The 25577-nt window shown below is 36.8% G+C and overlaps 1 protein-coding gene across 10 annotated transcripts in view; it reads right to left on the bottom strand.

Annotated features, from left to right (window-relative positions):
* The window catches only part of THADA (THADA armadillo repeat containing), a 366352-nt gene that overhangs the window by 293604 nt on the left and 47171 nt on the right, over nucleotides 1–25577 (bottom strand). For all 10 annotated transcript variants that reach the window (XM_054475156.2, XM_063648769.1, XM_054475159.2 and 7 more), the window contains 2 exons: nucleotides 23923–24080; nucleotides 10609–10718 (listed from right to left, as the gene is read on the bottom strand). In XM_054475156.2, the coding sequence (XP_054331131.1) occupies nucleotides 10609–10718; nucleotides 23923–24080 (268 nt within the window). The remainder of the gene's footprint in view (nucleotides 1–10608; nucleotides 10719–23922; nucleotides 24081–25577) is intronic.

Below are 25577 nucleotides of genomic sequence, written 5' to 3'. Positions count from 1 at the left end.
AGAAATTACTTCACCTGCAAACACAAAGCAATTAATTTCACATTTAAATATGAAGTACATTTAAAGCCAACATATTGAAGCAAAATTCCCAGAAAAGACTCAAACTGCCATGAAGGTAATTATGTATAACCTCAACTGAGTAAGGGTAAGCCTCTGCCAATATCTTTATTTACCAAACAATAATTTACTTACCAAGCACAAGAAGGAAGAAAATCATTTCCCTTTCCCATAAACACAGACTTTCACTTTGTTAGGTTAAAGAACAAAGTGGAAGCTTAGAAAGGAATAGTATACTTTCTGGGAACAGAAACTTTATGTCCATTGATTTTACACATCCATGAAGTTCCTCATTTTTTCATCCAGTCCCCTCCCCGCTTCCATGCAACTCTGTCAAACGCATGTGTACTTCATTTGTTCATAATCTTGAAGTTACCTACTAGGGTCCATAAATATTAATGTGTGTACAATTTCCAAGATACCTTCTATTTTTATATCCATGTGGTTGGAGACTCTCAGAAAACACAAAGATTTCCCAGGGACCACAAAATCCAAACTCCTCATCCTGGCTCACAAAGCCCTACTTATCTGGACAATCTCATTAAACTTCATCTTATACCATTCTGTTCTTTAATACACCATGGATTTTGGCATTAGTGGTTCTCATTGCTTGGAAAGCTCTTCTCCAGAAAAGGTGCTGCTTCTTGCCATTCAGGCCTTGGCTGAAATATTACTTTAGTCTAGTAGGAAAGAATCTTCCTTACCACCAAACTTTATCACATAAAAACACACGCTGCTAGCAGATAGTTTATTATTTTCTACATCTCCATGTATCAAGGACACATTCCTTCCTGTTATTTCTCTATTCCCAGCACCTATAACACAGCCTGACACCCTATAGGCAGCTCAATAAATATTTGTTGAATAAAAGAATGACATATAATTTACTAACTTCATTGAGTATGGTAGTCTAACAAACCAGGTTGACAAAGAGGGTATAATAACTAGAAAAGAAAGTATAAACAAAAATGTTTTCCAATAAGAAGAAGTGCCACTGTTAGAGCCAGCAGTTGATGCAGCTGCTTAGCTTCCTGTAACAGGTACAAACACATTCAGCAAATCTCCACATACCAGGGTTATAGTATTCATGCAAGAATATTTCCTACTGAAATCTCCAAACAGCCTACCAAAATCAACTCTATTAACCTAACTGCTACCCCAAGAGATCATTTTTTCTCTAAGACCCAAGAACAAAACCAAGTACAGGGTTCAAAAGCAAGTATAGTTCAGGTTCATGTAAAAGTGTTATTTAACCGAGGTTTGTACACTTGTGAACACAGAGTAGAAAATATGTTTCACATGAGCAACGTCTCTGAGTTTTAACAATAGTTATAAAATTTAATTCAAGATGATAACTTTTTCCTTTCTTTCTTAAGCCTCTTTAGGAGATGTCCTCTAGGCCCATAGCTTCATCTATTTCCTCTGTCTGGCTGGCTTTCAAACATATACCTCCAGCTGGAGTGAGCAACTATCCCTATTTGCCTGGGACTAAGGGATTTCCCAGAATGCTGGACATTCACTGCTAAAATATTGGGGGAGTCCCAGGTCACACTATCTCCAACCTGGACCCCTTCTGCCAATCTCCTGACCTGTATTTCCAACTGTCTGCTATCCCGCTAGGCAGCCTCCCAAAACCACCTTTAACTCAGCATGTTTAAAGCATTTTTCTCCCTCCCATCATGCCCTCCTGTTTGCCTTGCTTTTTTTTGTTATTGGCATTAATTATTCTTCTCATCACCTAGGATAGACAGTTCAGTAAGCGGATCTTTGTCTTGGTCTTTAACGTCTGTCTTGTAAATTATGTGACTTACTTATCTAATCCCAAAGATTAAAATGCTAGGTTGAAAGTTCCTCTAAGAACAAGGCCCATGTTTTACCCATATTTTTATCCTACCTATCACAATTCCTTATAGAAAGCAATAATCAATAAACTTTTGTTAAACTGCTAACTTCTGAAATGCTATGAAATTCCAGAAAAACATTTAGATTCTAGTGCTGGCTCAATCACCAACTACATATGTAGCTATAGATAAATCACTTGATTTCTCAGTGCTTTAGAATGAAAATAAAATAAAAGTGCTTTGAAAATTCAATGAACATTCCCTGGGTTATATAGAGAAGATAATGACTCTAAAATACATAAGTACCCAAAGTTCCTGATAAGAATGTCCCCAAAACTCCTCATCATGGTCCCATACAATCCTTAGTCCCTTATTCAAGTCCTCACATCTCTCTCTTACCTCCACAGAGTTACATGTTTCCTATTTAGACTCTGGTAATTATGTCTAGGTTCACAGTAACTGTGGCCTACCATATCATATTCTCAATGGTCAAAGAGAGCTCAGTCAAACACAGCATCTGGCACACAGTAGATGTTTAAGAAATCTTTTGTTGAATAATTAAGGAGCAACTAGTGCTGGTGCCAGCTGGCGCACATTAGCTGTGCCTGCAGGTAGGCATAAAATTGACAAACCAGGTATAAAAAGCAGGGAGCTGGAACTCTAAGTCTTCTCAATAGTGAGGTCACTGTGCCTATAAAAAGCAGAATAGAGTTCTGACTATTCAATGAACCTTCTGTCTGCTCCCCAGCAAGGAAAGATTTCTTTATAAGGAAGTGATTTCAAAACTCCAGGGTTGCTGGTGTTTGTGATAATGAAGGAATTGAGAGGTAAAAATGAAACCATGCAAGGTTCCCAAGAACAATACAGCAAACCCTAGTTGTTTGTTTTGGTTCTTCATCACACAATCCAGGGCCTAGCAAGGATATAAAAAGAAAGGTTCTTGAGTGAAACAGTCCTTGGTTCTTTGAGCCAACTCTATGTAGTCACCAACCACAGCCATGGGGAATTCCAAAACCCTGCTTTTGTTAGTGAATGCCTTTCCACTAAATAAGCAGACAGCCTCTTGTCTGAAAGTATTTTGTTTTTATTTGGCTATCTTGTCGAATTAATACAAAATATACAGTGTCTTTAGCCTCTGACTGAGTACACTGTAAAACTGCAACCTTCTTAAAAAGGGGTTCAAGGTTCATCATAAACAACTCAGTAACACAAAATGTTATTAATCTACAAAATATGGCCAGGCACAGTGGCTCATGCTTGTAATCCCAACACTTTGGGAAGCCAAGGCAGGAGGATCTCTTGATCTCAGGAGTTGGAGACCAGCCTGGGCAACATGGCACAAGCCCATCTCTACAAAAAATATAAAAAAATTAGCCAGGCGTGGTGGTGCACACCTGTAGTCCCAACTACTCAGGAAGCTGAGGTGAGAGGACTGCTTGAGCCCAGGAGGTTGAGGCTGCAATGAGCCAATATACCACTGTGCTCCAGCCTAGGCAAAAGAGCAAGACCCTATCTCAAATATTTATACATATATATATATGTACACACACACACACATATATATCAACAACAACAAACGGTTTACCAGTTCTCAAGGAAGCTTACTAAAAATGTATCCAGCTTCTCTCAGTCTTTTATATCTGAAATCCTGACTTTCCCAGTCAGAACCTAGAAAGCAGCACTGTATGAAGAGTAGGAATTCTTAAAGAGGGAGGGAGGGAGGGAAGAAAAAAGAAAGGGAAGGAGGGAGGGAGGGAGGGAGGAAGGGAGGAAGGGAGGGAGGGAGGACGGGAGGAAAGGGAGGGAAGGGAGGAAAGGGAGGGAAGGAATGAAGGGAAGGAAGGGAAGGATAGGAAGGGAAGGATGGGAAGGGAAGGAAGGGAAGGGAAGGAAGGGAAGGGAAGGAAGGGAAGGGAGGAAAGAGAGGAAAGAGAGGGAAGGGAGGGAAGGTAGGGAAGAGAGGGAAGGAAGGGAAGGAAAGGAGGGAGGGAGGGAAGAAGGAAGGAAAGAGGGAAGGAAAGAGGTCAGGAGGGCAGGCAGACAAGAAGGCAGGCAGGCAGACGCACAAAAAACAGGTAGGGAGGGCCGGGCGTGGTGGCTCACTTCTGTAATCCAGCACTTTGGGAGGCCGAGGCAGGTGGATCACCTGAGGTCAGGAGTTCAAGACCAGCCTGGCCAACATGGTGAAACAGTCTCTACAAAAATACAAAAAAATTAGCCTGGCATATTAGTATGCTCTTGTAATCCTAGCTACTCAGGAGGCTGAGATGGGAGATTCACTTGAACCCAGGAGACAGAGGTTGCAGTGAGCCGAGATTGCGCCACTGCACTCCAGCCTGGGCGACAGAGCAAGACTCTGTCTCAAAAAAAAAAAAAAAGGGGGGGGGGTTGTTGTTGTTGTTTTCCTATGCTAAGTGCTATGGCCTAGGCCCCTACTAAAAGTAACAGAAGTGAACAGGCCAGGCTATAGCTGGTATTCAGGCCTTTGTATGTTCTTGAGAAGATCACTGAAGCAAATTATTGTTCCATAAACAGATTACTCCAACTTCTATCCACAGAGCTATCTCACTCCCACTGGATAAGTATTCTAAGATAAGAATAAAACCCGCAGACTAAAATCAAATTACATAAGCTGTATACCCAACTAATTGGTCATTAGACAATTATTTTGTACCAATAAATCCGATTCCCTGACTACAAAGTGGCTTTTCAATGGCTTCATCCATCCAACTACATGTGGTAGCACAGAGCTATTTTTAACTTATATTACTATTGCTAACTGAGAAATGTCACCTTCATTTCCTCAAACTCTTTCAGTATGATTTTTTCTAACTTAGAGATTTTCCCAAATCTCTAATTATTTCATAAGCTAAATTCCCATTCAACTCCATTCAATCTTTGGTCAAGTATTATATTTATTATTTCAAAGTTCATGTTTATTATTTCAATGAAACTAAACACTAACAGATGTGTGCAGGAAGGTTGTTTGCATGTACGTTTTAAATAGGGAACATAACCCTGAAGCACCAGGAAACTTTAAGCCTGAAAAATGATTTGCCCAAATGAAATCCTGTTAGTTACATATCAAGAGAAGCCATCTTAACCTCCCTCACCAGTATCATACATTATTGAGGCTTACTGCAGGCTAAAACATTAGGGGACTATTTTGAAGACTTAGTTGCAGGCACAGGCAATAATACAATGACCAAATCTAAATTGAATTACCAATCAGAGGGCCATGGGGAGAAGGACAAGACACAGTGGATTAAAAGAAGTCATTGGAAGATGTACCAGATAGCTGGTTCTCTCAATTATTTAATATAATAATTCTCTAAGATCTAGGAGAAAAAATTAATATTAAAAAAATTCTAAAACTTTACTTAAAAAGCTGGCATAGAGGTTACTCACTGAGAACAAAGTCCCTCTTCTATTGTCTAAATGACAAAGTGTTATTACGAAAACTTTTTAAATGAGTGTACAAATATTGATGAAAAACGGTAAAATCTGACTCAACTATTATAGTAGGCTTAAAAATGAAAATAAAAATGCAGGAGTCATTAACAAACACTTAGAATGTATACATCAAGACATTCTAGTTTTCTCCAAATTCTTTTAATCCACAATGGAAATGGGAAATTAAAAGGATTTTTCTCTCTATAAAGAATATGGCTCCCCAGGCGAGATCGCGCCACTGCACTCCAGCCTGGGCGACAGAGCGAGACTCAATCTCAACAAAACAAAACAAAACAAAAAAAAGAATATGGCTCCCCAGGGTGGCTCATCTCTTAGTTATTCTTTATTTAATTATTCATATTTCAAATAAAATTAATAGGATACTCAGTGAGAAACAGTGTCTTATTTAGACACATTTGCCAAATGAAATGTAAATAAAAGTTTAGGCTGGGCGCGGTGGCTCATGCCCGTAATCTCAGCACTTTGGGAGGCTGAGGTGGGGATACTGCTTGAGCCCAGGAGTTTGAGACCAGCCCGAGCAACATGGCAAAACCCCATCTCTACAAAAAATACAAAAATTAGCTGGGTGTGGTGGCAGACACCGATAAGTCCTAGCTACTTCAGAGGCTGAGACAAAGATCACTTAAGCCAGGAGGCAGAAGTTGCAATGAGCCAAGATCATGCCACTGCACTCCAGCCTCGGCAACAGAGAGATTCTGTCTCAAATAAATAAATTAAATTAAAAATAAAGTTTACACAAGATTGTATATTCTTTCATTCAAAGCTGAATGACTCTTCCCCAAATCTTATATATTACATTCTGCATTTATTTATTTCTCAACTGCATATTCTTTAGAGACTTGGTCTTTCATTCTCCAGAAAGGTAGAAGCAATTATTTTTTCACTATTATATTTAAATTTCTCATCGAAAGTTTTCTGTTGAATTTGAATCATGGTAGCTATAATTAACTGATGAAAGTTTAAATACATATTTAAATGATTTCTGTCCACAGAATTGTTGATGTCCATGAGTCAGTACTAGTATTTTATGACAAAAACTACTAAATGTCATAATTTAATTTTTTCAGGCCAATAATGTGAAAATGATTATAATTACTGCAATAAATATCTGTAGATTAAGCTACATTTCAACAAATAAAGCAATTCGAATATTTGAAGAATAAGACAACATCAAGCACTAACAAATCTCCCTTCTAGATTTAGAATTATAGTCAATGATTTTGTCCCCTTATAGTTAAGTTTGTATCTTATGGTTGGACAAATTAAAGTTGGATTCCCAACTTAACATCCTAGAAGTCTGTTCATTTTCATCAGAAGAACGACTTCAAATAATAAGATCACAGAAAGTAAACAAGCAAATATGAATGTCATCAAAAAGTTGAATTTAGAGTTTTATGACATTAACAAACTTAACCACTCCAATCAAATGCTTAGACAAGTAATTATGCACAGGCAAGCAATGATGTTTTTTAAGGAGAATAGGAATATTTCACTGACTTCTAAATAGAAAGCACTACATAAGAAAATCAGATTACAGAAAATTAACTCAACACACTATTTGTGTGTTATGTGTGTTGCAAGTGTTGCTTTCAAAACATTCCCAGAAAAAATAACAATGTCTCCATCCCTATTTATTCTTAGATGATTGTTTAATAGTGAAGTCAGTTTATATTTGAAGACATTTTGCATAATCCTATTAAAGACCAATTCAAACAATGTGGGTCATGTTTAACTCTTCAGTTATTTATCCACTAATCTCTTTAAGTGCTTCCTTCCTTAACACAGCTGTAGTTCAAGAGGTGGCCAGCAGTTGGCCTCCATTTCTGTGGATTTTCATGAATGCCCAGATTTCTCTTTGCAAACTTTTTAAATGTTGTATGCCTAAACAACTTTTTCATAACTTAAGGGCTTATAAAATGCTTTCAAAAGGGCTCCAAAAGAAACAAATTTTCTTTTAAAAATAAAAACCAAACAAAAGGAAGCCACACACACTGTAAAGATGTTCTCTGCAAAACATTCTGTTCAGCAGATTTGAAATGTCTCTAAAGGGATCAAGAACTACTTGGTTTGAAAGCAACAGTTGAGAACTCCTAACAGATTGGTTAAAAGCCAACAGTAACAGCCATGAGAAAATCTTTAAAGTAGATTAGGAGGGGCTAAGATACCAGGCATTGGGCCTTCCCTAGTCTCCCTGCTCCATTTATTCGGAATGTCTTCAACTGTACCATTCAACCACAGTTATTCAAAAGCCTCTATCCTTAGTCCTCTGTTCTTTTTTCCTTTCATGCTCTCCACCAAAGACTGCAATCTTACTATGATATTTTTGGAGAAAACTCACAAATCTACATCTCTGTTTTTGTTATATCACCCAAACTAATCCCCTATCTCTAACATCTGACTTAAATACTTCCACCAGGGTATGCCATCATTATCTCACATTCAACACATAAAAAACAAAAAAACTTACTCATCTTTATCAAACCATTCCCTCTTTCAACTTCCTTGGTTTTGTTAACATCAACCCCATTTGTCTGGTGACCAAGACTTAGAATCACAGAAGCAACCATGAACTCCCTAGTAACCCCCACTATTCACATTCAGTTGGTTCATATGGCAGATGGCATTTTTCAAAGATGGCTACCACAACATCTCCTATCTGCATATACTTCTACAATATGATCTTGCCACTTTGCCATCAAAAGGTAGATTGAAGCCAGGCTGGTACTAAGATGCACTTAAAATCAAAGGAATGTGACTAAAGCAATGTAATGAAACTTCCAAGGCTAGGTCAGAAAAGATCATACAGCTTCTGGCTGATTCTCTTGGAATACTCTCTCTGGGGGAAGCATGCTGCCACATAAGAATTTCAACCCCAAGACTGCCATGCTGGGGTGAGAGACCACATGTAGTACCAACTAGGCCCAGCCTTCTAGCTAGTCCCACCAAGGTGCCATAAATGCGAGTGAAGCTGTCTTAGGTCCCTTGTGACCAGTTCATCTGCCAGCTGAATGCCACCAACTGAACTCAGTAAATACCCTAAGGAAGAATCACCCAGCTGAGTACTGCCCAAATTCTTGAGATACAAAACCATGAATGTAATAAAATGTGTCCACAGCTTTCCCTCTAAGCATACGTCATGTGAGGAGTTGTTATTATGTGGGGACAAAAGTTAACTAAAACCCCACGTTTGTCTCTATTCCCAGAGCCATCACCCAAGAGGAAGCCCTCATTACCTCAGATCTACTTTGTTGTAACTGATTGCAGGCTCTCCTTACTATAATCTGTATTACAATCTAGCTAACCTAACACTTCCAACCAGAAAACTACTTTTACGTGCCAACCCCACAACCAACATCTATCTCATGTTTTAAATTTGTAGGAAATTCTATAATGCAAAGAGGTCTTCTTAAATATCTATTTTATTTGATTCATACAACAAAAGCCAAAGATCTGTCAATAGGGCAAATACCCTTTTCCTTAAAGATGAAGAGATCAAAGGTTAGGGAAGTTAATTTTTGTACAATCTCATTGCCAATAAATGGAATGAATATACACAGAACTAAGAGCCAGAGTCACAGATTACTGCTATTCCTCCATTCTATGATGCCTCTTATGATCTATCTCAGAGCAAAAATGTTTGATGCCTCTCTCCATCCCTGCTACAGTAAATCTATTTCCAAGACACTCTATAATTTGGCCTCAATCTATCAACTTGCCTGGTTATTTCCTACTAACTCCACCACTACAGGAAGGATGGCTTATTTATTCACCTTGCCGATTCTAGCCTCTGAACATTTACTCACAATGTTTCCTTCTTTCAACTCATGCATTAGCACAAATTCCACCTCTTCCATGAAGCCCTACCAGCCTATCCCCATTGCTTTCTCTCTCTGCTATTTCTATATGTTTTATAAATTTCACCCAAAATTTGGCAGTTTTATCTTGTTCAAGTGTGTCGGTCTTACTTCCAGGCTGGTATTCAGTCCACACACATCCATACATAGAGAGATGCTGGGTGCTGTATACAGCCAGTGTTGGTTTTGACCAGTCAGTGCTCACAACATATCTTTTGTTAAATATTTTGAATTTCATCTCTACTTATTTCTCAAACTAAACCATAAGCTCTTTAATAACAGGAACTTCATCTTATAAAAAACCATAATATCATCCAAACCAAGCACAGTACTAAGCACACTGCTGGTATTCATACATTCTTGTTAACTGATTTGATGGGAATGGAGTGTGTTGTGTTTTGAGGGAAAAAAAAGTTCATAAGTCATGTCTACGCTGGAAACAAACACTTGAAAAGATAAAATATTTTCAACATCAGCGGTTTAATGTCAGGGACTTTTTTAAAAGTATCATTTAAAGACATTCTGTGCAGCCCATAACTGCCAAAATGTTTTATAAATGTTTTTACCAGGCATGTGAAAAAAAAAAAGTTTCAAAAATATTCAAGGAATAGATGTCTTAACAGCCTAAAATAAAATGTTTGCTGAGGCTACAAGGCTGGCAGAACTCTGCTTCATTTCAAAAAGTTTCCAGGCAATGGAAATGTTTTCCTGGAAAATACTACCTTTTATTTAGAGAACACTTGCCATGAACACTTAGTCATTAAGTAATTTAAGGTTTCCTCACAAGCTCTTTGGAGGAAATCTATTATATGAATGAATGAAATTATCTGTAACTATAATGTCAAGAAATACATTTGGTTAAATACATGAAATCTATCTAAGTAGTTTTCCAGGTAAAAGGAAAAAAATCTTTTCTACTTTTCAGTCTACTTACTGTTCTTTTAAACTTTTCTATAAGATAAAATTATGAAGAAAAAAAATAAAATCCTGAAATGCTTCTGTAATACAAACTCCAAAAATTGCAAGGCCTGTTTTATCCCAAACACCAAGTAATTTTCAAACAGACAAAACATTTATTTCATTCAATTAAAAAAAAAAACAAAAAAAACACAATAATTTCAAAGCTATTTTTAGCAAAATCTTTGAGTTTGATTCAAATCACCTTTCAATGACAGAATAATAGCTCAGTTTGGACGTTTCAATCAGTTATCTGCAGTAAATCATACAATGAAACCTAAGAAAACAATTTCTTCCAAGAGTTTTGTAGTCAAAAAGGTCTTATTCTTTTAAACATCAAAAGACACAACTAAATTCTACTCCAAGCATATGCTTTGTATATTTAGTCTTTTTAAAAAACGTACACAAAAGGATATTTGTTTTACCTGTTTAGTACTTCAGTGAGTTTCACAAAACCAGTATAAGCCAGTTCAAATGCTCCTCTGTGCCTGGACTGCAAAAGGTGTTGTTTAAAGTAATCTCCTATTTCTTTTACCTTTAAAAAAAAGCAAAAAAAAAAGTCCGATTTATGTTTACATTTGCAAGTATATTTATATCAGTAACATTGTTTAGAACCCAGGTCTAGGGGTCCATTCATTTAGCGCTTACCATATCACAGAACATGTTTTAAGCATTTTTTTTTTTTTTGAGATAGATTTTTGCTCTGTTGTCCAGGCTGGAGTGCAGTGGCACAGTCTCAGCTCACTGCAACCTCCACCTCCTGGGTTCAAGTGATTCTCCTGCCTCAGCCTCCCAAGTAGCTGGGATTACAGGCACCTGCCACCACACCTGGCTAATTTTTGTATTTTTAGTAGAGATGGGTTTCACCATGTTGGCCAGGCTGGTCTCTAACTCCTGACCTCAGGTGATCCGCCCACCTCGGTCTCCCAAAGTGCTGGGATTACATGCGTGAGCCACTGTGCCCAGCCATTTTAAGTATTTTTTTTTTTTTTTTAACAATAGCTCATCTAATCCTCACAAAAATTCCATGAAATAAGTACGACCATTATCTCTACTTCACAATTGGAAAACTGAGGCCGAGAAAGGCTACAAAACTTATCCAAGGTCAGACAGCAAGAAAGCAATGGAACCAGAACATGAAGCCAAGCAGTCTGGCTCCAGAGTTGACCATCTTTAACTGCTACACTAGAACTGCCTTCCTATGTCATATTCACAAACCTCAGTATGTTTTCTGTTATAGCTCATGTTATTCAACTCCAACAGAAAATCACACAAAGCGACAACACTCACACACATAGGTCTAGGTGAAATAATTACCTTTTTTCCTTCTTTTAAAAAGTTTTTTCTTTTTTATTATGGTAAAATATACATAATATTTATCATTGTAACCCTTTTTAAATGTACAATTAAGTGGCATAAGTACATTCATACTTTTGTACAACCATCACCATCATGCATTTACAGAACTTTTCATCTTCCCAAATGGAAACTCCATACCCATTAAAAAATAACCCATATTACCTTTTAGAGACATAAAATTGTTAATGACAATGCAAGATGTGGTGCAAAGGACCTCCTGAAAAATTACTAGGCTTCACTTCAAGACAGAACCATGGAATTTGCCAGAATGTCACCCAGTGGCTTTCCTACATGCTGTCTTTCTCCACACAAGATTAGACAAGTAACAAATATGACTTTTTTTTTTTTTTTTGAGACAGGGTCTGGTCTTGCTTTATCACCCAGGCTGGAGTGCAGTGGCGCAATCATAGCTCACTGTAACCTCAAATTCCTAGGCTCAAGGAGTTTGAGGTTACAGTAATACTCCCATCTTAGCCTCCTGAGCAGCTAGGACTGTAAGTGTATGTCACCACACCCACCTAATTTTTAAATTTTTTGTAGAGACAGGGTCTTACTATGTTGCCTAGGCTTAAGTACAGTGGCTATTCACAGGTGTGATCATTGTGCACTACAGTCTCCAACTCTTGGGCTCAAGGAGTCCTTCTGCATCAGCCTCCCGAGTAGCTGTTAACTACAAGCATGCACCACTGTGGCCGGCCAGATTATTTATTTTAAAGAAAACAAAACTGACAATTCGTTGTTGACTAAGGTTTTGAATAGAATTAACTTTTAAGCCGATTAAGCTTTCATACCATTAGATTTGGTGACTATTGTCTTTTAAAAATCAAGATTTTGTATAAAACTCAGGACCAAAGCTGTAACCAGCTATCTCTTGATCTAGGTCTCCCCAACAGATCACAGGATGGTAAAAGACAAGTTGTCCCAAGATATCTCAGATATGCTTACCTAGAAACACCTCCTATCTCAGCATGGGGACTAGATTAGTATTCTGCACACATTAGAGATGATAAACAGTAGAATAAGTAGTTAAACATGTCATCATGGGCAAGTATCTCAGTTTCCTCATCCATAAACTAGGGATAATACCAGTATTTAGGACATAGGTTGTTGTATTAAAATAAGTAATAAATTGCAAAGCTCAGAACAGGCCCATAACCTATAATCCAATTCAGTTCAATATGAGTTCTGACTAGGGTTCTAAATAGAGGAAAACTAAAGACGTAATCCACACTCAAAGTAAATCTGATATAAAGACATAATAAGTGATACACATGGAGAAACAAGAATCAGATAGGAGACTAACAAAGAACCAAAAAAGCAGTATAAAATAAATTTTTTTTTAAAATTCTAACTCTTTAGTATCCCAAAGAGTGAGAGGCCATGTTCTTCATTTAGTTTTCCTGTAAAGATCTGATGATACTCTTCATTTTAGTATCTTTTAAAGACCACATACTACTAGTTGTCAAGAGCCATAGTCAGGTAAGCCTTATTTTATCTTCAATGTGGTAATTTCAGAGCATAGTTTGAACAGAATTATCAAGGCTTAAATCCAAATTAAACCCCTAAAATAGGGCTGAAGCCCGATAATCCTATAAAATAAGTAACTCATGATAGCCAGCTCAAAAAAATAATACTAATACAAAATAAGGACTAGAAGAAACACCAGTTAGCTTATTTGTAATGATCATCATTTCGATTATTAGAGAAACAAGAGATTTCTAAGAAGGTACTTAAAGACATAGAAAATAAAAACAGAAAGTCAATGAGATGAGGTTTCTCTAACTTCCTTAATTTTTCTCCCAAAATGTTGTAGATATTAAAACACACTTCAGGAAAACATAAACTTTGTCATTACTGACAAAGTGCTTCTCTGTGGATTTACAACAGTTCATAATTTACTCCTTAGGCAAAGATCAGATTTTCATTACTTCCTTTATTCAAACTCCCTTCGAAGGGGTCTAAAACAAAAAGCATATAATAAAAATCAAAGACATCAGAAGTATGACCAGTGGGTGGTCTTCTCAAGGATGGACCTCAACCCTAGGTATTCCTGGCACAGAAAACAGAATGACGTTCTAAGGACACAACTGAGACGTAGGCAGTTTTTCCTTTCATTTTGCACTTAATAATTCCGAATAAACCCACATAGCTAATACCTAGGCTTATTAGCTTTTTTCCTTTTGAAGATAATGTAAAATTCCTGTTAGATAACAGTCTTTCTTTAGCACCATGTAAAATGCTTCGCATCTTAATGCTGTGGTAGACAGAAAAGATGAAAACAAGATGCCTGTCCTCAGCAGGCTTTTAGTTCACTTTGGCAAAGAAAACCAACATGCTGTCTGGTGCCCATTAGAAGCATAAGTTCCAAAAAATGAAAGATCCTTTTGCACTGGAATAATGAGAAAAGACTTCACATCCAGAACTTGAACAGGCTATTACAGTACTTGGGTGGACCAAAATGAAAGAGGGTAATTAACATGAGAAGAGGCTGGGAGACTAGAATGAATACACCAACATTAAGTAAGTGCGTGCTAGCTACCTACCAGATACTTTGCTAGGTCTTTTCATATCAATGAATGAACATACACAGACAAGGGTAAGTAAACCTGGCTGAATGACCTAGAAGTTTAGTGCTAGAAAACAGTAAGGACAAGGCTACAAGGAAGAGATGAATCCAATTACAAATGACTAGTGGGCTTGGCAGTGTAGTCCATGAGCAGCTGAACAGAGAAGAAAGACCAAGCTGACAGCCTCCCAGTGGATAATCAGACTACATGAAACAGATTTAACTCAAACCACTTACAAAATTAATAACAATAAAATCAGAAACAATTTCAAAATTTGATTTTTAAAATGAAAATCTCTGCATTTTCATTTTAAAATGAAAATCTCTGAATTTTCATTTTAAAATGAAAACCTCTGAAAACTCCAAATCAATTGCCTATTAGATACCACTGAGTTTCTATTTAAGGTTCACAAAATGGATAATGGATGTACAAAATAATTTTTTAGAGGTAACTATTAATTTTTATTGCATTTCTTTCTAGTCTTTTCCTTTTTTTCGACTCATAATTTTTTTAAAAAAAACCTCTTACCAAACTTGGAAGAGACAAAAACTTCCTTAACATCATAAAGAATACCTATAAAAACCCAACAGGAAAACATCACAGACAATAGTGTAGGGTTTTTTTGTTTGTTTGTTTGTTTGTTTTTTAATCCTCTTTAAAATCAGGAACAAGATAAGGATTCCTACTGTCACAACTTCTACTGAATTCTGTTCTGGAGCCCCTATCCAGCACACTAAAAGAAGAAGAAATGAAAAGTGTAAAAAATATGAAAGAGGCCAAGCATGGCGGCTCACGCCTGTAATGCCAGCACTTTGGAAGGCTGAGGCTGGTGGATTGCCTGAGCTCAGGAGTTCGAGCCCAGCCTGAACAACACAGTAAAACCCCCGACTCTACTAAAATACAAAATACTAGCCGGGAGTGGCACCATGCGCCTGTAGTCCCAGCTACTTGGGAGGCTGAGGCAGAAGACCTGCTTGAACCCGGGAGGCAGAGGTTGCAGTGAGCCAAGATTGTGCCACTGCACTCCAGCCTGGGCAACAGAGCGAGACTCCATCTCAAAAAAAAAAAAAAAAAAAAAAAGGATGGTTCAACATACACAAATCAATAAACGTGATCCATCACGTAAGCAGAACCAATGACAAAAACCACATGATTATCTCAATAGATGTAGAAAAGGCCTTCGATAAAATTCAACACCTCTTCATGCTAAAAACCCTCAATAAACTAGGTATTGATGAAACATATCTCAAAATAATAAGAGCTATTTATGACAAACCCATAGCCAATACCACACTGAATGGGCAAAAGCTGAAAGCATTCCCTTTGAAAACCGGCACAACTCCTCTCACCACTCCTATTCAACATAGTATTGGAAGTTTTGGCCAGAGCAATCAGGCAAGAGAAAGAAATAAAACCATAAAAACCCTAGAAGAAAACCTAGGCAATACCATTCAGGACATAGGCATGGGCAAAGACTTCGTGACTAAACACCAAAAGCAACTGCAACAAAAGCCAAAACTGACAAATAGGATCTAATTAAAGAGCTTCTGCTCAGCAAAAGAAACTATCATCAGAGTGAACAGACAACCTACAAAACGGGAGAAAATTTTTGCAATCTATCCATCTGACAAAGGTCTAATATCCAGAATCTGCAAGGAACATAAAAAAATTTACAAGAAAAAAACAAACCACCCCATCAAAAAGTGGGCGAAGGATATAAACAGACACGTCTCAAAAGAAGATATTTATGCAGCCAACAAATATATGAAAAAAAGCTCATCATCACCGGTCATTAGAGAAATGCAAATCAAAACCGCAATGAGATACCATCTCATGCCAGTTAGAATGGTAATCATTAAAAAGTCTGGAAACAACAGATGCTGGAGAGGATGTGGAGAAATAGAAACACTTTTACACTGTTGGTGGGAGTGTAAATTAGTTCAACAATTGTGGAAGACAGTGTGGCGATTCCTCATGGATCTAGAACTAGAAATAATATTTGACCCAGCAATCCCATTACTGGGTATGTACCCAAAGGATTATAAATCATTCTATTATAAAGACACATGCACACATATGTTTACTGCAGCACCATTTACAACAGCAAAGACTTGGAACCAACCCAAATGCCCATCAATGACAGACTGGATAAAGAAAATGTGGCACCTATACACCATGGAATACCATGCAGCCACAAAAAAAGAATGAGTTCATGTCCTTTGCAGGGATTTGGATGAAGCTGGAAGCCATCATCCTCAGCAAACTAACACAGGAACAAAAAATCAAACACCGCATGTTCTCACTCATAAATGGGAGTTGAACAATGAGAACACATGGACACAGGGAGGGGAACATCACACACCGGGGCCTGTCAGGGGGTGGAGGGCAAGGGGAGGGAGAGCATTAGGACAAATATCTAATGCATGCGGGGCTTAAAACCCAGATGACAGGTTGATAGGTGCCGAAAACCACCATGGCACATGTATACCTATGTAACAAACCTCACGTTCAGCACATGTATCCCAGAACTTAAAGTAAAATAAAAATTTAAAACAAAAAACTCTTATTGTTTGCAGGTGACATTATGGACATATAATCTACAAATAATACACAAATGATTAAAATAATAGAGTTTAGTAAATATGGATGAATATAAGATAAATATTTAAAAAGCAGTTGTATTTTTATAGCCCAGCAAGATAAAGTTCAAAAATGTAATTTTTATAAAGATGGATTTACAATAACATCAAAAATTAAATTGCACCTTGAAATAATTTAATAAAGACATGTAAACCCTTTTATGGAGACAGATTTTTTAAAGCATTTTTAAAAATTCTTTTTCACTGACAAATAATTATCCATATTTATGGGGTACACAGTAATGTTTCAATACATGTAATAAATAGTGATCAGATCAGAGTAATCAGCTTATCCATAATTTCAAACACCATTTCTTTGTGTTAGCAACATTCAACATTCTGCTTCTAGCTATTTGGAATTATTAATATATATATTATTGCGAACTATAGTCATCCTACTGTGGTAAAGAACACTAGAGCTTATTCTTCCTATGTAGCTGTAATTTTGTATCCTTTCACAACTCTACCTATCTCCACCCTCTCAACTACTCTTCCCAGCCTCTAGTATCCTCTGCTCTACTTTTTACTTCTTTGAGTTCAACTTCCACATGTGTGAGAACAGGCAGTGGTTAATTTTCTGTTCCTGGCTTATTTCACTTAACATAATGTCCTCCAGTTCCATCCATGTAGCTGCAAATGACAGTATTTCATTCTTTATCATGGCTGAATAGTATTCCACTCTGTATATATACCACATTTCTTTACCCATTCATCTGTTTTTGGACACCCAGGTTGATTACGTACCTTGTGTATTTTGAATAGTGCTGCAATAAACATGGGATTGCAACACTATTCAATCATGGGGTTGCAGCACTCTATCTCTTCAACATACTGATTTCCTTTTCTTCGGATAAATGTCCAGTAGTGGGATTGCTGGATCACACGGTTTTTCTAGGTGTAGTTTTTAGAGGAATCTCTGCACTGTTCTCCATAGTAGCTATACTAGTTTACATTCCCACCAACAGGGTGTAAGAGTTCCCTTTTCTCCACATTCCTGCCATCATTTGTTTTTTTTTTGTCTTTTTGGTAACAGCCATCCTAACTGGAATGAAATGATATCTCATTGTGGTTTTGATTTGCATTTCCCTGATTTGTGATGTTGAACATTTTTTCATATATTTGTTCGTCATTTCTGTGTTTTTGAGAAATGTCTGTTCAGATCATTTGTCTTTTTTTTTTTTTTTTGCTGTTGAGATGTTTGAGGTCCCTGTACATTTTGAACATTAATCCTGTCAGATGAATAGTTTACAAATTTTTTTCTCCCATTCTGAAGTTTATCTTTTGGCTCTGTTGTTTCCTTTGCTGTTGAGAAGGTTTTTAGTTTGATATAATCCCACTTACTTTTTGTTGTCTATGCTTTTGAGGTCTTATTTATAAAAATGTTTTCCCAGGCCAGGCGGTGGCTCACGCCTGTCATCCTAGCATTTTGGGAGTCCACGTTGGGCAGATCACCTGAGGTCAGGAGTCTGAGACCAGCCTGGCCAAGATGGTGAAACCCCATCTCTACTAAAAAAATACAAAAATTAGCCGGGCAGGGTGGCACATGCTTGTAATCCCAGCTACTCGGAAGGCTGAGGCAGGAGAATTGTTTGAAGCCAGGAGGCAGAGGTTCATCTGAACCCAAGACAGTGCCACTGCACTCCAGCCTGGGTGACACAGCAAGACTCAAAAAAAAAAAAAAGAAAAAATATTTTCCCAGATGAATGTCCTGAATAAATACCACTATTCAAGTAGTTTTATAGTAGTCTTTACCATTTATTGTTTTGAAGGTCTTTTATCCATTTTGAGTTAATTTGTTTTTTGGTTTTTTGGTTTTTTTGTTTGTTTGTTTGTTTTTGAGACCGAGACTCGCTCTGTCACCAGGCTGGAGTGCAGTAGTGCGATCTCTGCCTCCTGGGTTCAAGCGATTCTCCTGCCTCAGCCTCCCGAGTGGCTGGGACTACAGGTGCACACCACATGCCCAGCTAATTTTTGTATTTTTAATAGAGATGGGGTTTCATCATGTTGGCTAGGATGGTCTTGGTCTCTTGACCTCATGATCCGCCTGCCTCAGCCTCCCAAAGTGCTGGGATTACAGGCATGACCCACCGTGCCCAGCCTATTCATTTGAGTTGATTTTTGTATAGAGTGACAGGTGGGTCTAGTTTCATCCTTCTGCATATGAAGAAAGCATACTCAGTTTTCCCAGCACCATTTATTGGACAGTCCTTTACCCAATGAGTGTTCTTGGAGCCTTTATCAAAAATCAGTTGGCTGTAGATACATTAATTTCTGGGTTCTCTATTCTGTTCCACTGGTCTATGTGTCTGTTTGTATGACAGTACCACACTTTTTTGTTGCTACAGGTCTGTAGTATATTTTGAAGTCTGGTAGTATGTTACCTCCAACAAAATAATTTTTAATAACATACATCTCAGGATTTTTATAAAGGAAATTAAGATCAAAATGCAAGAAAAATACAGTGATTTCTGTTCTTAAAATTTAAAGAACAGAAATTTAAATTCTAATCACTTATCTTTTTAAAATTAGCATATCCTGCTCTTAACTTTTCATAAAAAGTATCTCTATAGGGAAATTAACATGTTTTATGGACTCACAGGATATAAATTTCCACAGGGGAAGAAGCTACATGCCATGTTTCCAGGCATGTATAATTCACCAACAGACTAATTAGGGGACCTAAATGCTCATCTAAAGTATAAAACCCATATAAAACAAATATAAATATATTTTAAATCTACCCTTTATCTAGAGAAGATAAATTCTGAAATGTACTACTAATGCAAAGTAATTAAAGACAGTTCTCTTACTTGTGAAATGGAGCTAACACTAGAACCTACTTCACAGGATTGTTGTGAGAAATAAATAAGATTATGCATTTAAGTGTTTATCAGAGTACCTGGCAAAGAGTAGCAAACAATAAATGTCCATTTTATTTTTATTTTATACTATAAAGTAGTGAGACTTAATCCCTAAGCCTTAATTTGAATTCTGACTTTAAGACACAGCCACTTCTAATTTCACTTTGGTTAAACGGGATGTTTTACAAAAGTTTACACTCCAGTAAAACAGTTAATGTTTTAAACTGTACCTTCTCTCCTACAGTGATTTCTTACTAACTTTTGGGATTTTTTCAAAGCTCAAACACTGTTCTCCTACATAACAACAAAGGTAATAATTTTCTACCACTCAGATATCATCTTACCAGAATGTTTATTCTTTGCTTTCTAGCAAATTCTTAACCATGAGCAATGTTAACTGTTGCCCTGTAGTCTGACTTTTTAAAATGAATTTCTGTCTGGTATCCCCTATTGTATTTCTAAGCCCTTTGAGGTCACAGAACCACATATTATGTACTTCTTTATTTTCCCACGATATCCTTGTAGTAAGGCAGTCAATAAATAGGATGTGGTTACATGCACAACTTCATTTCAAAGCTTAAAAATGGGAACTTGCATTGAGTGCAATTCAATGAAATTACTTATAATTTCTAAAAAATAAACTTTGGCAAAAGAAAATACAAAAGGCAATTTCTTTAAGACTTGTGAATAAACATATATCCCATTTGTAGTTCATTACAGAAAATCTAAAATAGTAACAAAAGACACTACTGAGGGAATATATCAATGTAGTTAACTCTGGGCATCATAAAAGTTATAACAGAATCTAACAGAATTTTTAGGCCGGGCATGGTAGCTCATGCCTGTAATCTTAGCCCTTTGGGAGGCTGAGGTGGGAGGATCGCTTTAGTCCAGGAATTCAAAACCAGCCTGGCAACATGGTGAGATCCTGTCTCTACAAAAAATACAAAAATTAGCCAGGAGTGATAGCACACACCTATAGTCCCAAATATTCGGGAGGCTTAAGCCCAGGAGCTTGAGGCTGAAGTGAGTCAAAATGGAACCACTGCACTCTAGCCTGGGCACCAGAATGGGACCCAGCCTCAAAAAAAAAAACTAAAAAAGAATGTTTTAAAATAGCAATTTCTATAATTAGCAATTTCTAATAGCTGGCAATCTTACTCATGTGATTTCTGTGACGATAATTACTGGAGAGGGAAAGCATGAATGAAAAATCTACCTAGTAGTTTCTTTTTAGGAATATTAGGGAAATACATATAAACTTAAGTTCATATAGTACTCCAGGTGGAGGAAGCTGTTTTAAAAAATCAGTAGGCACTGGGTATCAGCCCATGAAAAGAGAACCAACAAAATGTAACAAGCAAAAGCTCTACATCAGCAAAACATCAAGTTTGAAAACTGCACACACATCAACTAGTCAGGAAGTTGTGAGATAAGGTTGTGTGTACTGCTTACTCTTGAAGGGTCTCCACTTACATCCCTCAAAGTTGGTTTTATCTCTGCCTCTTGTACAGGAACACTATGAAAGAACCTTTCATTATGTGATTACAGTGAAGGAGGAAAGTCAGACATGCCTCTGAATGAACACATTTTCCTCCTGGAGAAACTGGTGACAGCACACTGCTTCACAAGAAGTGCTCTAGGGAATCAATCATTTAAGAAAAAGTTCAGTAGCAAGTCATCTTACTGTCCTGTTGCTTGTGAAAATTTACCTGGATATGGGAAATACAGAAAATTAAACTTAAAGAAAAATTAAATGAGCAGCTCACAACAAAGGCAGCACTGTGCCATGTCAGAACACAGGCTGGCAAGGAGAAGAACTGGGTTCCTGTTCCAGAGCTGCCACAAACTAGCTTCGCAATCTTGAGCAAACCAGGTAACATCCAGGGTTCAGCTTCCTCTTGTCCAAGAGAGCTGGATAATATCATCTCTATGATCCTTCCAGCTCTAATGGTTTGTGAATATAGCACTGAAAACTCAGAATTATAAACAAGCCCCATTTCTTCTCCCCACACAGCAACAAAAAACCCCAAATTGTAATCTCCCTACCTTTTATACTCCTATATGGGGGATTTAAGTGGCCACCCGTTTAAACAAGGAGCTGTAAAATCAGGATGATCTTAAACGGACTGTCTTCTACATTCAAGTCATCAAATTTCAAAATAGAACAGAATTGTATTTTAGACTGTATGGAATGGCTTTCTTCATCCATTGAGAGAAAAGTAGATCACAGTTATTACTCTGAAGAATAAGAAATGCAAGTTCCACATTCTCCCCTGTAACTAGGGTTGCATTCTGCCTGCAAGTCACTTCACTGCCTCCGTGTATTCAGGTGGCAGTCACATTCACCTAAGGCTTGACTCTTAAATTCATAGTTTTACCACTAGGCACAGCAGATCTAGCTTTGCCAGGGCAACTATGCCCTTGGAAGGGTGTACCTCAGGTGTGGCCCAGCCATTCCAATGTAAATGACGTTCTTCTCTGTCATTTATATTTTTAACTCTTAAAGGTTTTAAGCACATGTAAGTATATTTAATTATTATTAATTTAAAGGAAGTTCATGGGGCAAAATGTTATGTTTAAAAGCAGGAATCCTCCAGTAATATAAATAACACTAATTTCTTGATGACTTTGGATTTTTATTGACTCCTGAATTCAGACATTTCTTTAGCTAAAGTCAGCAATACGAAGAATCAAGTTTTTCATAGAGGACGGGGTTCCAGTGTTAGAACACTGCTATTACATATACATTTCATCACTCATTGAGTCACCAGTTTCTTCTCACACTTATGTATCTGAGGTTACCATGTGAATGGCAACATAGAAAAATTACTGGACCTCATTACAATGGAAACTAATGTTTTACAGAAAAACAGTCAGGATCTTATTTTTTATTCAAGCAGTCACTGGAAGAATTCTTTGGTTTATAAGAACCTGTCTTTTTGTGATAATTATTGTTTGTTTTTTTTAACAAACATCTCTTTTATTTTACATTAATTCCCAATTTTAACATGGCTGTCGCACATAAATTAAATACATAAGATTTTGGTGCTATGTAAAAGGTGTCAAGGCAAAATAATGTTCATAGGAAGCTTTCAGGTCTTAGTTACAGTAAAAGCAAAATACATTTCCCTTAATTTGTTTTTTAAACACTATCCAACAAACCCAAAAAAACTAAATGTTTTAACTTGTCCTTGGAAAGAGAAGTTGGGAAATCAAAGGCCTCTAGCACATGTTTACTTCTTAGCAAGATGGTGAACATCAGTGAAGTAATCATTAATCATAGCTGGATTCCTCAGCAAAGATGTTGGCATTGGCACTATAGCCAGTCACCAGCAATGACTGCGAGTAACTCTAGGACACTAATGCCTATTTGATTTGGAAGAGAATAAGGAACATAATGATGCCTGAAGTGTCCTGCGCGCCTTTGCCTTTCTTCATCTCAAGGCCTTGCAACATCACAAGCCCAGCTGTTAACCAGATGCATGCAACATAAGCCACAGAGTGTGAGAAAAAAAAGTATTAGCATTATTTCCATGGAACTAGTCATGTGGTTATTATAGAAATAATCAGCATTAGCATACTACAGTATTTGTTTTGTTCTTTAATTGTGACACCCTAGGGAAAAAGTTGCCTTTATTTTTAAAAAGTTAAAAATGAAAGTTCAGTTATGTATCTTTGCTGAAAAATGGTGGGAAATGGATTTGTCAAAACCATATGGAAAGGAAGAGGGAATCAATTAGAAACAGAAATCTAATAAACCTAAAATATTTCCAAATGAAATGCTTGTGGTAAGCTAACTTCTTGTAAACACTGCACTCAAGTCACTTGAACAGTCCCAGATGGTGAACTAACTTTGTGGTCTTAAAACAAAAGTCAGCCAAAAAACCAAGACTACAACTTTATTATCAATGCAGTGGGAAACATGAGATCCATAATCAACCAACATGTTACTTTTTTCTTTCCAAAATTCAAGAGATTTGTGCAGTTTTACTAAATAAGACAATTTTAAGCTAAAGTTTAAGTCTGTGTATGTGAAATGGAGAAATAAAAATTAGAGATAATACTACAGTTAAAAGTGAGGTAAAATCTACAGTTATATACCTTAGAAAAATATTTCTAAAAATGCCACAGTTTTGAAATGTATTATAAAGTCTAACATTCTAAATTACCATGATCTTTCTTCAGTTGACATTTGTATGATTTTATTCAAGAAAAATTTTAAACCTTTTTTTAAAGTTGGGTTATAAAAAAAGTTTGTGATTTATGGGTTGACCAGAAATTATACATGGTAGAATAAACATCTGCCTTACCTGCTCCACCGTCAATAATCCATCAGAAGATTCTGGCACAGGCTGCATGGGCAGAAGCTGGCACAACATGCCTAAAAGTAAAGCAACTTCCTTCATACTTCTCCAACAACATACCAGCACCATCTGCGCAGTTACATCACATGTTTTTACTTCTTTACCTTAAACAAAAAAAAAAACACAACTATTGCAACCTTGATTACTCATATCCCAGGTTTCTAAAAACAAGCTTATTCATAATTTCCCCAAGAATAATCTGTTTGAACAAACCCAATTTGTCATGTTATATTTACTCAGAAGGAAAGAAGCTAACATTTGTCGAGCATGTGTTATGAGAAGAAATCATGCTAAGTTTTTTTTTTTCTTTTTTGGAGACAGGGTCTCGCTCTGTCACCCAGGCTGGGGTGCAGTAGCATGCTCACGGCTCACTGCAGCCATGACCTCCCAGGCTCATGCAATCCTTCCACTTCAGCCTCCCTAGTAGCTGGGACTACAGGTATGCGCCACCATACCCAGTTAATTTTTGTATTTTTTTGTAAAGACAGGGTTTCACCACATCACCTCTTGGACTAAAGCAATTCTCTCGCTTGGGCCTCCCAAAGTGCTGGGATTATAGACATGAGCCACCATGCCAGGCCCAGTATTTTAATTTATTATTTTCAAATTAAATTTTAAAATAAAACACAATATTGTTCCAAAACTTAAGTTTAATCTTTAATTTCCAAAGATTAAACAAACTCTGCCTCTCTGTCATAAAGTATGATATGGATGACTATAATAAATACACTCCTTATTTATTTTGGTGAGGATGTCTGTTGCATTAGTAAAGGAGTAGAATATAACTTTTAAAATCAAAGGAAAATACAAATTATCTTTCAAAATATATTTAATTCCCGTGGCCAATAAGCTATAATTAGCCTTACTTACTCTCTTATTCTAGTTTTAGGAGTATTTTTGGTACTGATATTTTTTTAAAATCCAAGATGAACTATTATATTAAATAAAAGAGCACGCTGACAAAATGGTACTTATAGGGTAATCTCATTTGTATTTTTATTTAAAAAGCCCAATGCATTAAATGGATAAGTGTACATACACATAAATATATAGAACATAAAATAATATAGTGCACTAAAGAAGGAAGACATGGAATTGGAGAGGAAACCTTGGAGGAATTTAATTTGTTTTTAATTCATATTTACCTCTGTTGTTTGAAACTATTACAATAGGCTATAATTACATTTATACGTTATTTTGTGTAATTTAAAAATTTAAGTGTGGAGATAATTTTTTGCAAGACAATATCCCCACCTAGTGGAGAATGTAGAATATGTAATACATCACTAAGAAATTGCTGCTTCTGATGACGTTTTACAGCACTGCAGAAAATTCAGTAACAACTAATGATCAAACAAATGTAAGAACTCGAATTCTGGAAGCTTGATACAACAAAGCAGCTCCCATTTTACTAATAAGGTTTGTTTCCTTTAAAAGCCTGCTTGACTTTAAGAACTCTCACAGCAGACAATGAACCACATTGCTGGGAGAAGTTGATTGCTGCCCAAACCCAGGTTCATTATATAGCACTGCTCTTACATCACCTGGGCTGTCAAGGCAGGTTTTATCACTCCAAGGCTTTCTGTTCTAACAGCTTGTTC

The sequence above is a fragment of the Pongo pygmaeus genome, chromosome 12, assembly GCF_028885625.2.
Source record: "Pongo pygmaeus isolate AG05252 chromosome 12, NHGRI_mPonPyg2-v2.0_pri, whole genome shotgun sequence".
Taxonomy (NCBI): domain Eukaryota; kingdom Metazoa; phylum Chordata; class Mammalia; order Primates; family Hominidae; genus Pongo; species Pongo pygmaeus.
This window is presented reverse-complemented; position numbering and strand designations above follow the sequence as displayed.